The sequence below is a fragment of the Cuculus canorus genome, chromosome 8 (assembly GCF_017976375.1).
Source record: "Cuculus canorus isolate bCucCan1 chromosome 8, bCucCan1.pri, whole genome shotgun sequence".
In the NCBI taxonomy this organism is placed as follows: Eukaryota; Metazoa; Chordata; class Aves; order Cuculiformes; family Cuculidae; genus Cuculus; species Cuculus canorus.
The window spans coordinates 7,065,218-7,077,486 of record NC_071408.1 but is presented as its reverse complement, the minus strand read 5'-3'; the positions used below and the strand labels follow the sequence as shown (position 1 = coordinate 7,077,486).

Here is a 12,269-nt window from a genome sequence, read left to right as displayed (position 1 = left end):
CCTACCTCACCCCTAAAAAAGTAGCGAGTTCAAATGTCACTAAGTCTTTACACAGATATCATCTTACTCCTCTGCTACAATCTTCAACTGCAAATGCAAGAATCACAACCTTCCCATTCACCTTAAAGCCACTAAAACCAGCACAAGCCACGTCTAAACATTTAAGAGCTAGACTCTCAGCACTATTAGCCAAAGCAATCCTAAACAACTGCAATCAACTGGAAAAAAAACACTGTAGATTATTTATGTATGACCCCTCCTCCCAACCCAATTCCATATCTTTGCATAAATATTTTCACCAAGGAAAGCCTAGCAAAAAAAATACAAGCTCCTAAACCAGAATTTTTGTCTATTCAACTTAGCGTACAATTTCAGCACCAAAACTTACATCCCTAATCAGTCTCCATTGCAGGAGACAAACTGCAAAACCTGGAAGAGTATTTCACTATCCACACAGGAAACCTGCAACAGCCAAGAGCAGGAGAACACTTCTGCTACTTCTTCTGAACAAAGTGATACAGATAACTGAGAAACTAAGCGATGCACTGACATTTAATCAAGTGTTAAACCAAAACATATAATGGAAATAGCTATAAATAGTAACAAAAGCTATAAATTTCTCTGGCTAGTACTTCACCATACAATACGTTTCACCAAATACTTACCTTTATACTTCTTTAAAGAAGTGGGCCATATCTGAACACGTTACTACCAAGGATTCCAGACTGTGCATGTTAGCTTCTGCTAGGAACACAATGAAAAAAACATACACTCATTACTTACTCAGGTGAAGGAGCAGGAGTTGGTTCAGGCAGTCTGGGTGCAGCTGTTGAAGTTGCAGGGGTGGCAGTGACATTTTCAGACACACTTTTGTTCCCCGCTGCAGGAAGGAGGAAAACGCAAACATAAAGACTCAAGACCCATGTTGTTTTTCAATTAATTTTGGGGCTTGGGGTATTAGCAGCACTTCCAAATTAATGATTTGAATGAATGTGCTGCTGACAGTTTATGTATATGATGTTAGGGACAGCCTCATCATGTTTCCAGGAAAATGCAGAAAGATAGACTTTACAACTGAAACCAGGAACTACAGGTAGTGAAGATCTCAGCATCCAGCTTAGCAAACATGCATTATCTTTGTATCTGTTCCCTTTTTATGAAATTCAGCACTTTGTTCCACGTTTCACAGTCAGTAGGATAAGAAATCTATGGTACTAATCAGGCAGGCCATAAAAGATGAAAAAATAATCATTTAAACACAGATCATCCAACTCCTCACAAAAAAAATAATCAAATAATAAAAAGATTAAAATTTCCAGAATGCTTTTCATCTAAAAAACCCCATACCTTCAGCTCCAGATGACTCTTCAGTTTTGGCTCCGAGCATATTAGCAGCAATATTCACCATGCTTAGGATTGCATCTAAAATAAAAAACAGCTACTCAAAGAGGGCCCAGATATCAGGGCCATGGACCAATCTGCTATTTTGTAACACTTGCTTGAGAAGATTCACAGCATAAGGACATGAAAAAAATAGTCATTCTATTATAGTGGATGCAATATCTGTTGCTTTTAAAGGATAAATTTATAAGCTACAAACCTATATTTGAAAGCTTTTATCTAACCCTTAACAGCTAGACCTTCTAACACCAGTAAGAACAACTCGATGATCATTAGGCCACTGAAACCAAGGAAAAGCAAGGCAAATAGAAGAATATCTAAGGATAGAATTTTCTGACAATCTGGGTTTGTGAACGACTGAGGGTGGTCCCTAGTGAGAAATTTAGAGCTTGGACACTCAAATGGAGGAACTTTAATAAAGACAGGTTGATCATTTTCATAATAGCCCTAAATTAGCAAGTCAAGAAATATAATTTGCTAAACGAGCAAGACAGAATTCTGCCCTTGAACACCAATGTCCACAGCTGGACAGACAGAAAACTGGAGCTTCATTCATAGTAAGCTGGAGTCTTTGTCACACTGCGTCATATCTCCCTCCTTAATCCCAAATCTAACTTTCAGCTCTGATTCTGCTGCAATATAACAATTCTAAATATTTAAAGATTTGAAGAAGAAAATCTACAATCCATTACATGAATGCAATCTAGATCAGCCAAAACCATAACAAATAGCCACAGCCTTGGCCTAGGGATATATTTTGAGCATCTGTTAAGTACATCTATCCCTCCGTGTCCAGTGTTCCTGAATAAGTGAAGTTCTACAGCACTTCAGTACTGGTTATTTACAATCTTATGTAACATTCATATTAACTTAAGGGCTCAGGATCCTTAAGTACAGAAAGACAAGTTTCCAAAAAACAGAGATCTAGAAAGTTCTGGTTTTAGAACACTAAGAATGATACCACAATTTTGAAATGTTGCTATTTATTCCTACGCAATTAAATAAGAATGGCAATAAATTGTTTCATCAGAAAAATAAGAAAGTTGTAGCTGTTGCATCACAAAATGCCACTCCACTTTTAAGTAGCACAGCAATAATTTTTCTAATAAATCATACTCACTTGTAGCAGAACCAAGGAGATTTTTTGAAGGTTTTTCTTCCCCTGTATTGTAATCCAGTAGATAATCTATGTAGAAGGAAGAACACTTATGACTATCAAATGTGTCACAGGCAAATAAAATAAATCTCAAGTTTTAACATGTCATTTGACTGTATTGGTTTGACAGTGTGAAAATAAAACAGAAATGGCTAAAGGACAGAGATTACATACTGAAATATCAAGCTCCAAGCAATGAGTAACCCAAAGAGATCCAGGGTTCAAGCTTCAGTTCCCCCAGGATTTGTGACATAAATGCAAACAGTTTGTTGAGATTCATACATGTTTTTTTTCCTCCCTCCTCCTTGTGAGGGCCAGAGATCAGCATTTTTATATTTTTTTAATCTAAACAGTCTGCAAAGCCCAAATAAAACACTTCCCCAATTGCTTGCAGCACTGATCATATAGCCTCAGAGAATAGGCCATGCGCATGAAGAACGAAGCTGTTGTGTGAGCCGCTTTGATTATTTTCATTATCATTTACTACTGTTAGCACAAGACACGATTGCCTTGCCTTCCAAGTGAAACAGACTTACTTTTAGCATTTTAAAGTAACCCTCTAAACAGGTACAACATATTGTTTAAAAGGATTGTTGGAGAAGCCCAGAAATGCTGAAATACCATCAACAGGACTAAAAGTGAATTCAGCAGCCAAATCATCTAGCACATGCAGGAAACAACAAGCCATGAGGCTAGCACAAGACATGTCTGAATGGCTAAAAATGCAGAAGTTACTTGCTTACCATAGTCTTCATCAAAGAGTTCTTGTCGTTCTGACTGGTACTGAGAATCAGCTATTTCTTCGTACTCTTCAACCATGCTAGTACCAAATACTCTGTGAAGAAAGTTTTAAAATAAAAACCTATTATTAGTCCATCAGCCAAGTAGTTACTCGACATAACTGATAATTAGATAAGCATTATTAACATTGTATAGTGCGTAGCAAAACAAATTAGATAAGCAATAGTGGCCTTCAGTTAACGAAGATCAAGCTTATTTTCTCAAACTCGTATCCACGAAGTCCATCACATGCTTTAAAGTGCTGCACCAAAACAAGATCCCATTTTTAATTCTAGCAATTCCAAACAGACTCTACCTCCTTTTAAACTCAAGCTCACATCTCCACTTCCTTGTCTTACACCCTCCATGAGCTCTTAACACCCCCACTGCAGCTTAACCTTTGAATAACTTTGAGTACCTATTCATGACTACCTCACTTTGCACGTAACATTCTCTTTGACCTGCTCTGCCAAAATCAAATCAAACCAGTTTAAAATAATCATGTCAACTGAGTATACAGTTGGACTTCTAACACTAGAGTTCCCAGATTCAAATCCTGATGCAACTTTGACAGAAGAATTGAAGTTGTTTTTAGAAGCTGATTATTCTCAGCACTACAGAGTTTTCTGATCTAGATATTTGCTAATTGTATAATATCTAATCTAGATACTTACTAATTGTACGTATCTGGAGTGCCATAGGACACAGCAGCTTCCCAAAAGCACTCGCCACACCTGCTCTTCATAGTTCACCACATGTTCCTTGTTTTGCTTGGTCAGCTTTAAAATGCTCAGGTCCCTTCTGTAAGGCTGCTCAAGCTCCTGCTTCCTAACACCTCTCCCACAAACAAACTATTCCTCACATACTGGGGAATCGAATCCAGAAATTCACATCTGGTTAAAGAAGCCCTGAAGTATGCTATGCAGCAGGTAATTCAGGCCACTACTTCAATCACAGTATTTCCAACTAACTTGTTGTCCAACTATTATTAGAATACACTAATCCTCACTGCAAGGAGGTAGAAAAAGCAAAACACTTAAGATATTACCTTATAAGACTTAAAGGACAAAAATGTTCTGATCCAAAGTGCGATATCAACTCCACCTGAAGAATAAAAGGTACTTAAAATAGAATTCTAAAGACCCAAAGATTAATAGTTCATTTAACGTGTAAATCCAATCTTAAAATTGGAAGTTTTGTTTACTCAAGGGATTTGTAGATTGCCCGTAACAGGAAAGACTGAAAGATTTGCTCTCTCGCCATGCAATAAAGTGCTGAGTCGCACAAGAGCACCCCAAGCCCCATACATTCATCATTCCAAAGGAAGAGGTTGCTAACCTTTATGTACTTGATGAACATCTAAAGCAAGAGAAAGGAAAAGAAAAAAAAAAAAAGGATGTCAGTACAAAGGCTGAACATGCCACAGGCAACTACGAGTTCTGTTGGTTTGAATTCAGTACTAGAAATGCTTAAGGATAAAAGTTACAAAGCATAAAGCTGCAATACTACTTCACCTGCCTTACGTAGCAGGATTTCATTTAGCTTTCATACCTTGCTTACGGAAGGTAACATGCAACGTGTTTCATTAATGGACTTAAACTGAAATGGGTTACATTTACCAAGTCTATTCTTTCCCCTCAAAGAACATAGATAAAGTGACTCAAAAGGAAAAAAAACCCTTCATAACATGTATTCTCTGTACTGCTGCTGCTACAGGTTCAATATAACATGCTTAAATTTATAGAAATGCTAGTGGAAGAAAATGTACAGAGCACCTGGTGACACATTTGGAAGCTTCAGTCACCGACATATTTCTAGTGAGAACATGACTACACTGGTATTTGTTTATCTAAGATAATTTTCAAGTGCAGAATGTATCTACTAAACCACTAGGTAGACACCACCAATGAAGGACTGCAATAATCTGCCACTGAGATCAAGACAACTATTTCTGCAAAAGCACTCTTAAAAAAAAAAATTTCCACTATTTTTGATAGAGGTTCATTAAAGCCACTTCAAAAAAAAAAAAATCAAACTTTTTGATAAGTTTTTTGACCCTTCTTCTGTAGACTTGGCACACTTAGGACTTGCTTCCTTTTTGTGTTGTAAAGTAAAAACATTACAAAAACAATCCTTCGAAAATGTTACCTTGCTACATGATTCAAGGCAGAACGCTAGATCCGCCAAGGGATTAAGTGCCGAAGCATCTAGTGTAATTCTGGAACTGCAGTGACAAGCAAGATTCCAGCTACCTTAAGGCATTAATTCAGCCAGAAAGCAGAATTAAAAATAAATGACATTTTTACCCTGTGAATCGTGCAGAATTTCTGGATAGAGAAGTTAGGTAACTATCATTCATAGCTACTTTTTCATGAAAGCACAAACAGCGATTCAGTAGCACAAACCAAAACGTTTTAATTTTGGCAAGCACCATAACTGGAAGATAACACATCACTGGAGAGGACCTAAAAATCCTGTGTTTTATTTGAATTTAAACTTCCACTACATCTCAATATTTTCACAAAAGCTTTTATCTCAGTCCAAGTACCACAGTATTTATGGAGTTTTATTCTCTTTAAGTCTCCTGAGTAAAGTTAGCTGGCTGCAAGTAGTTTTGAAGGTGGAAAGATCATGGCAAGTGCTCTAGTATCTGTAAGCCTAAATTACTTGCATGAGACACAGTTATGATTGAAGAACTACAAAACTGCACTTTAAGTCTATTGACGAGAACCAGAATTCAAATGCTTACTCTGTCTGAATCATTTAAAACTGTATAGCAGAGTACAGTACAAAAGTATCAAGAAATATGTGTGTTCTGAGAAAAATAGGTTAATACTTCTCATACTCGGGAGACGGTTAAGTCAAATAGACTAGAACATTGCTGAATTTTGTCTTCATTCAGACAGCAACTACATACGTACTTGGACACACGACAATAGGTGCTTCCCAAGATCTTTTCAGGTACCATTATGAGGAAGGTGTGATTGTGTGACAAGGGTTTAGTACATAGCTGATCACGCTAGGGCCACTAACAAAAGCAGTGCAATTAATGGTAAAGCATGCTTTGATAACATGTTTCTCTGTATGCTTTTATAGAGAGTAAGCCCAGCAAACCCGTCCTTCCTTGAGCAACATGGATGCTTTTGCAGTGTTAGGTTACCTTAACATATTTTGCATACATCTGTTCATCCAGAGGAAAGCTCTGGACGTTTCTCTCATCTCTGGCATGGAAAGTACCGAGTTTAATCCACTTGTTTGTTGGATACCTAGAAAAGAAACAATGGAGTCAGATAAAGTGCAAGAACCTGGTGTTCACAGACATTTGCTGAAGTTTCTCAGAACACCTTTCCACAGAAATAAATGTTTCCAGTTACAAGATAGCATCAATTTATATTTTTTGTGGAAAGAAGAGTTGCAAGATAAGGCTTGTCCCAACATAAAACCTCAGCAGTACTTCTTCACAAACTTAAAACAGCGTGCAAGCCCTTGCAGTATTAAACCCTATACTTGATCCAGTTACTGACATTCAACCAGCCTACAGGAAGGTGGGACCTGAAAAAGTCTTCTCAGATGAAAGCTGAAGAAGATGACACAAAAGCGATCAGTTGTAAATATTATTGTAAGCAAGCAGCAAAAAAACTGTGAGCAAAGTGAAGTTAGAAATAAGCAACGGATCAGGTGTGGAAAATTGGAATCCACACACTTCAACCACCGAAGAAAGTGAGTTTTCTGATACACTGTGCAAATGTCTCCTCTTTCACATACCAGAATAATCTGCTCAATCCCAAAAGTGCTGGGGTACAACATTGCCTAAAACACAACAGAGCCACCCTTTAATCAGCCACTTGGATAAGGAATGTTAAGGAATGTTCATTTTACACTCTGCCATCTACCACTGAGCTATTGTATAGTTTCCACTGCTTCATTGCTACTTTTCAAAAACTTTGTCTTCTTATTTTTAAGGTGGCAAAGAAAAAAATACACGAAGCACGGAAAGTACTCAAAGCATGTATTCTAGGACTTCAGTTGCCTTTTCCATGGAAGAGAAAGGCTAATAACTGATAATATACATACACAGTTTCACTAGGCATTACACTTTGCATAGTAACAGTTATACATGTTCCATGAAGCCATTCATTCAGTAATTATTTCATTTTTCATTCAGAAGGGCAAGTTTTAATAACATACCTGTCACTAATAGATACCAGAAAGTCTTTAGGAGTAGAAGAGAACAATTCATGATTTGCAATGTCAAGCTGCTTTACTTGAACCGGTTCACAGAGCTCAATAACAAACCTTGAGAACAAAAAGGAAATCGTTAAAAAAAAGTGCTTTTCCTTCTACAACTACAATCCTCAGTCCTTCACATTGCTACTGCTTTTCTGGCTACAAAAACACCACAAAGACGCTGTACAGTAGAGAGTTATCCCTTGTTGCTCCCTTCAAAAATCACTAGTGACCTTCTAGTGACATTTACCCGCATATCCAGTTTAGCAACTCTAGAAAGCACCTGCAGCTACAAAAGCTTTACCCACCTTGTACTGAAAGGCAACAAAAGTCAGAGCACTAAAAAGTAAGGATAGCAAACAAACTAAACCTGAAATACCATTTAGGATATGGTATAATAAATTTGGATCATGTGTCCTACAATTATTTCACAGCTTGGGAAAGAAAACAGAAATCTTTACTTGAACACGTGGAGCTTTATCTTCTGCAAGATTATAGTTACGCAAAACCTACAAATACTAAAGTGAATGAAATTATCCCCTTAATCTTACTGCTGAATACTAGAGACAAAGTTCTACACTGGACACATCTAGCACTAAATCTGTCAGAGTTCCTTACAGACATGTTTCAGGCAGAGACACACCAAGGTCAAGTCAGCCCATGGGATACAAAGTCTCATTGCGATGGACACTATAACCACTGCTGTCATACTAGCAAACCTCAGTAACTTACCAGATTTTAGTACTGCATGGATTTAGCATATAGAGGTCCATGTTTTCCATCAAAATAGCTGAAGTGCTCTGTATAAAGAGAATTAGTATTTTACATTGTACAGTAGATAACGCAGTGGTTTTCCCCTCTCTCCAAAAATAAGTCTGCTATTAGTTATGCAGACTAATGCCAAGTTTCACAACATCCTAAACAAGATAATATACAGGTGAAACTATGCCACATGACTTTGGGGCAATCACAGCTTATTCATTAGGGCGATCTATTTAACACAGCTTTTGTTCAGATGATCAGTTTCTGAGCAGACCCTGCTCTTCCTCACAAATTTACTTTGAGAGATACCAACTTCTCTAGAGTGACCACACTTAAGAAAGGGACAGATCATGGTTTATGTTTGATTTAGTAAATAAAAAATCATAATAAAACAGAACATAGAAATAAAAGACTACTGTAAAAATCAGTGTTCCGTTTTAAATAAGCGTACTTTGCACTACTTCTTGCTTAAGTGTAAACTGAAATAGTGTGCATTATAATTAGTATATGCTTACCTTTGCCTCTGGATTTGCTGCCAAAATTTTGGCACCACACTCGACAGAGGCATAGTTATTTCTATTCTTCTGGACCTTTTTTGTGGAATGCTGCCCACCAGAAGCAGAAGGGTGCATTGACTGACCTAGGAACAAGAAAAGAGTGCTACCATAACAAAGCACACAACAAACAGTATTCTCACATTCAGGGAACTTTTGCTCACTGCTTTTATATAATAAATGCTATCAATAATGTAGTTCATGTAGAACAGTGAAGTCACAGACCGCATTCCAAATTCAGACAGTTCCACTATACAAATCTGAGACAAGAGGAAAGTGCATTTAGACCAAACCAATGAATCCTGAACTTACTCTTTTCCTTCTCCACTTCCATGACTTTCTTCTTCCATTCATCAAATGTTGGAATGTCTCCGGGGTCCTTTGGAGTCATCACTGATGTAGGGTCAATTTCTCCTGTTTTCTTGTAGTCTTTCTGCAAAAAAGCAAGCTACCAATTGTGAATATTTTTCACAAAACAATTAAAAAAAGAAAACAAAGTTAAAAACTTAGTGCCTAGGTAAGAACATAAACCAGAAAAAATGTGATTATTTCCTCCCAGAATTATAGATTATTTTACTGAGGCACTGGTAATTTTTAAGTAAAACATAAAACATCTGCTTTTTCTTCCAAAATTTTTTCTTTTCCTCGTCCTAAGGAGAAAAGGTTTCCCTCTACCAGAAATCTTCCAACATGCATGTTGGTCATGTCAGGATTACAGAGGTGCCTTGGACTTTCTGAACACCGCAAAACCCAGCAGATACGCAAAAACCTTTTACTAGACACTTCAAGTGTAGAGGTTATTCTGTAAACAACATTTTACAGGTAGTTTCCAGAATGGCTGCTTTGTAGGTTGACATTTTCTCTGTACTTAAAGCAAGATTACTTCACATATAGTTCTGTAGCTGAAAGCCCTAAAAAAGAGCCAAATCCACGTACTTGGACAAAAGTGACAAAAAAAATTCTTCACGTGACTGCACTGCAACAGAATTTTAGATGTGGAATACGCAAAAATACATACACATATATATTTAGAAAAAGAGGACCTAAAAAAACCCTGTATCTTCCTCTCTCAAGAAAGTTCAAGATACAAGATCCTCCTTGGACGATGACGAAAGTGGCAAGTCAAAAAACTGACTGAGTAAGCAATAACAAATCATGCTCTTAACTGAGGCCAATGCCATAATTATTTAAACTGCAGTTTTTAAAGCATTAGGCTAAATAAAGGAAATCTTGGCGTTTTTTTTTTCAATAGTGGTTTACACCAATTTGTTTTAATTAAGTCTTTTAGAAAACTCTTCCTGACTACATGTAATTATTTAAGGCACACCGTACTCTTTTCAATTATCACAGAAACCCAGAACTGTGAGGACTGGCAGGGCCCTCCGAAGTTCATCCAGTCCCATCCCCTGCTACAGCAGGGTCACATCAAGCAGGCCACACCAGAGTACGTCCAGGCAGGTTTGGATCTGTCTGGAGCAGGAGACTCCATCCCCTCCCTGGGCAGCTGGTTCCAGTGCTCCGTCACCCTCAGAGGAAAAAGATTTTTCCTCATGTTCAGGTGGAACTTCCCTTGCTCCAGTTTGTGCCCACTGCCCCTTCTCCTGTTGCTGGTCACCACCAAGCAGAGTCTGGCTCCCTCCTTCTGACCCCTACCCTTTAGATATTGATCAGCATTGATGAGATCCCCTTGTCTGCTCTTCTCCAGGCTGAACAGACCCAGGGCCTTTCCTTGTAAAAGAGTTATCCAAATTACTAGTGATGGCTTAATTGTGATTCTAAAATAGCAAAAAAAAGTGTTCTTGCCATAGCCTCAGACATTCTTCACCTATTTAAAAATGTAAGCTTCAGGAAGCATCTCACAGTAAAAACAAAAGCAGCCATACAATTAAGTACAAAAGACCTAAGTATCCCACTTTTTGGCCCACAGCGGCCAACTAAGATTCCTAGGAAAGAATAAACCCACACCAAACATTTTGTATTTCCTCCAACTATCATCTTTGCCTTTAGCCTTCTCCTTGCTACCCAGAACTTCCTCAGTCGAGATTTAACCCTTGGACTTCTCTTCCATAAACTTACTGCCTCCCCATCCTTGTTTTTAAACTTAAGCAAAAAAAAAAAAAAAAAAATCAGCATCTTGAGGAATTCCCAGCTTAATTCTCCATTACATGAAGAATATTTCTTCTGGATTCTGCTCTACAGAGTTTTATTTGATTTCCCCCAAATATTTGAAGAAACTTGATCAAAAACTGTTCTGTGCCAATGAGTCAGCCTTGCTGCCCTTTTCTTCCCATTTATTATGCCCTAATTGAGATGGCAACATCAGAATAGCACACAGTGCTCAAAGCATGAAGGCGGTGCATTTATACAGTGACAATCAGAAAGTTGATAGCTATCGCTCATCTTTAACAATGGTGGTAACCTGGCACAGGGCGTTACGCTCCTGTGCGCACTGAGCAGGTATCAGCACTGCTTACCTCCCTTTTTAAGTTCTCTGAGGCATTCAGAGCAGATTTTTGCTCATCTGCCCCCTTTTCAGCTGTTGAAACTTTCGACTCAAACTCGGATTTTGTCTTCTTTCCCTTGCCATGCGAAGATGATATGTTCTCTATATGTTGACCTGCAAGGCTGGAAGTTATATGAATATTAGGATCTACAACTGATCAAATTTTCAGCTATATGCAATATTAAACACACACAAATATGTAGATAAGCAAGCACATGCATGTTCATTGCAAGGCCAGGACAGAAAAGAACAACTTAACAACCTTTAAATTATTCAGACTCACAACCTACTTCAATACTCACCTTTCTGTTGGACTGACAAAAGAGGAAGGCTCACTCTGAGGATCAGCCTCAAGTGTCCCACCAATATCACAGTCAGGTTCTGACTGCTCAGCTTCACTAGAGCTGACTACAGGGATATCAGCACGGGAATTTTCTATTGCACTGAAGGGAAAGAAATAACATGCTTTTTACCCTTCTGAAAACACAAGTAACCCTGCTAATCAAGCACATAACTAAAGATATTTGAAAGTTTTAAAAAAAGCAACAGTCTCATTGAAATAATTAAGGAAAGTGGAATGAAGTATGCTGTGCTTGTGGAACCGTGTTCTCAGCTGTGCCCATGCAAGAATAGAAGTTCTTTTTCAAGGCCGTTTGTCTCAAAGGAACTTACGAGTTAGTTTCTCATCTCACAGAACCCTCATCTAACACCTTACCAAACACTGAAATAGATCATTTCATCATTACAAATTAATAACAACTTCACAGTTACCTAACCGCCAGCAATTTTCTTTTCTCTTTCAAAGGAATCAAATACAAGACTGAGTTGCATTGCTAAAAGTTCCTAATGCTCCCACGCCAATGGGCAGCAGTCAGAACAGAACTTG

The 12,269-nt window shown here is 37.9% G+C and overlaps 1 protein-coding gene across 5 annotated transcripts in view; it reads right to left on the bottom strand.

Moving 5' to 3' along the window:
- Positions 1 to 12,269, bottom strand: part of SUCO (SUN domain containing ossification factor) — a 44,228-nt gene that overhangs the window by 13,834 nt on the left and 18,125 nt on the right. For 3 of the 5 annotated variants that reach the window (XM_054073191.1, XM_054073192.1, XM_054073188.1), the window contains 13 exons: positions 11,686 to 11,826; positions 11,355 to 11,505; positions 9,193 to 9,328; positions 8,842 to 8,966; positions 8,297 to 8,364; positions 7,526 to 7,633; positions 6,498 to 6,603; positions 4,676 to 4,696; positions 4,386 to 4,441; positions 3,301 to 3,392; positions 2,522 to 2,587; positions 1,348 to 1,422; positions 784 to 880 (listed from right to left, as the gene is read on the bottom strand). In XM_054073191.1, the coding sequence (XP_053929166.1) occupies positions 784 to 880; positions 1,348 to 1,422; positions 2,522 to 2,587; positions 3,301 to 3,392; positions 4,386 to 4,441; positions 4,676 to 4,696; positions 6,498 to 6,603; positions 7,526 to 7,633; positions 8,297 to 8,364; positions 8,842 to 8,966; positions 9,193 to 9,328; positions 11,355 to 11,505; positions 11,686 to 11,826 (1,242 nt within the window). The remainder of the gene's footprint in view (positions 1 to 783; positions 881 to 1,347; positions 1,423 to 2,521; positions 2,588 to 3,300; positions 3,393 to 4,385; positions 4,442 to 4,675; positions 4,697 to 6,497; positions 6,604 to 7,525; positions 7,634 to 8,296; positions 8,365 to 8,841; positions 8,967 to 9,192; positions 9,329 to 11,354; positions 11,506 to 11,685; positions 11,827 to 12,269) is intronic. The other 2 variants (XM_054073189.1, XM_054073190.1) reach the window with 2 other exon arrangements.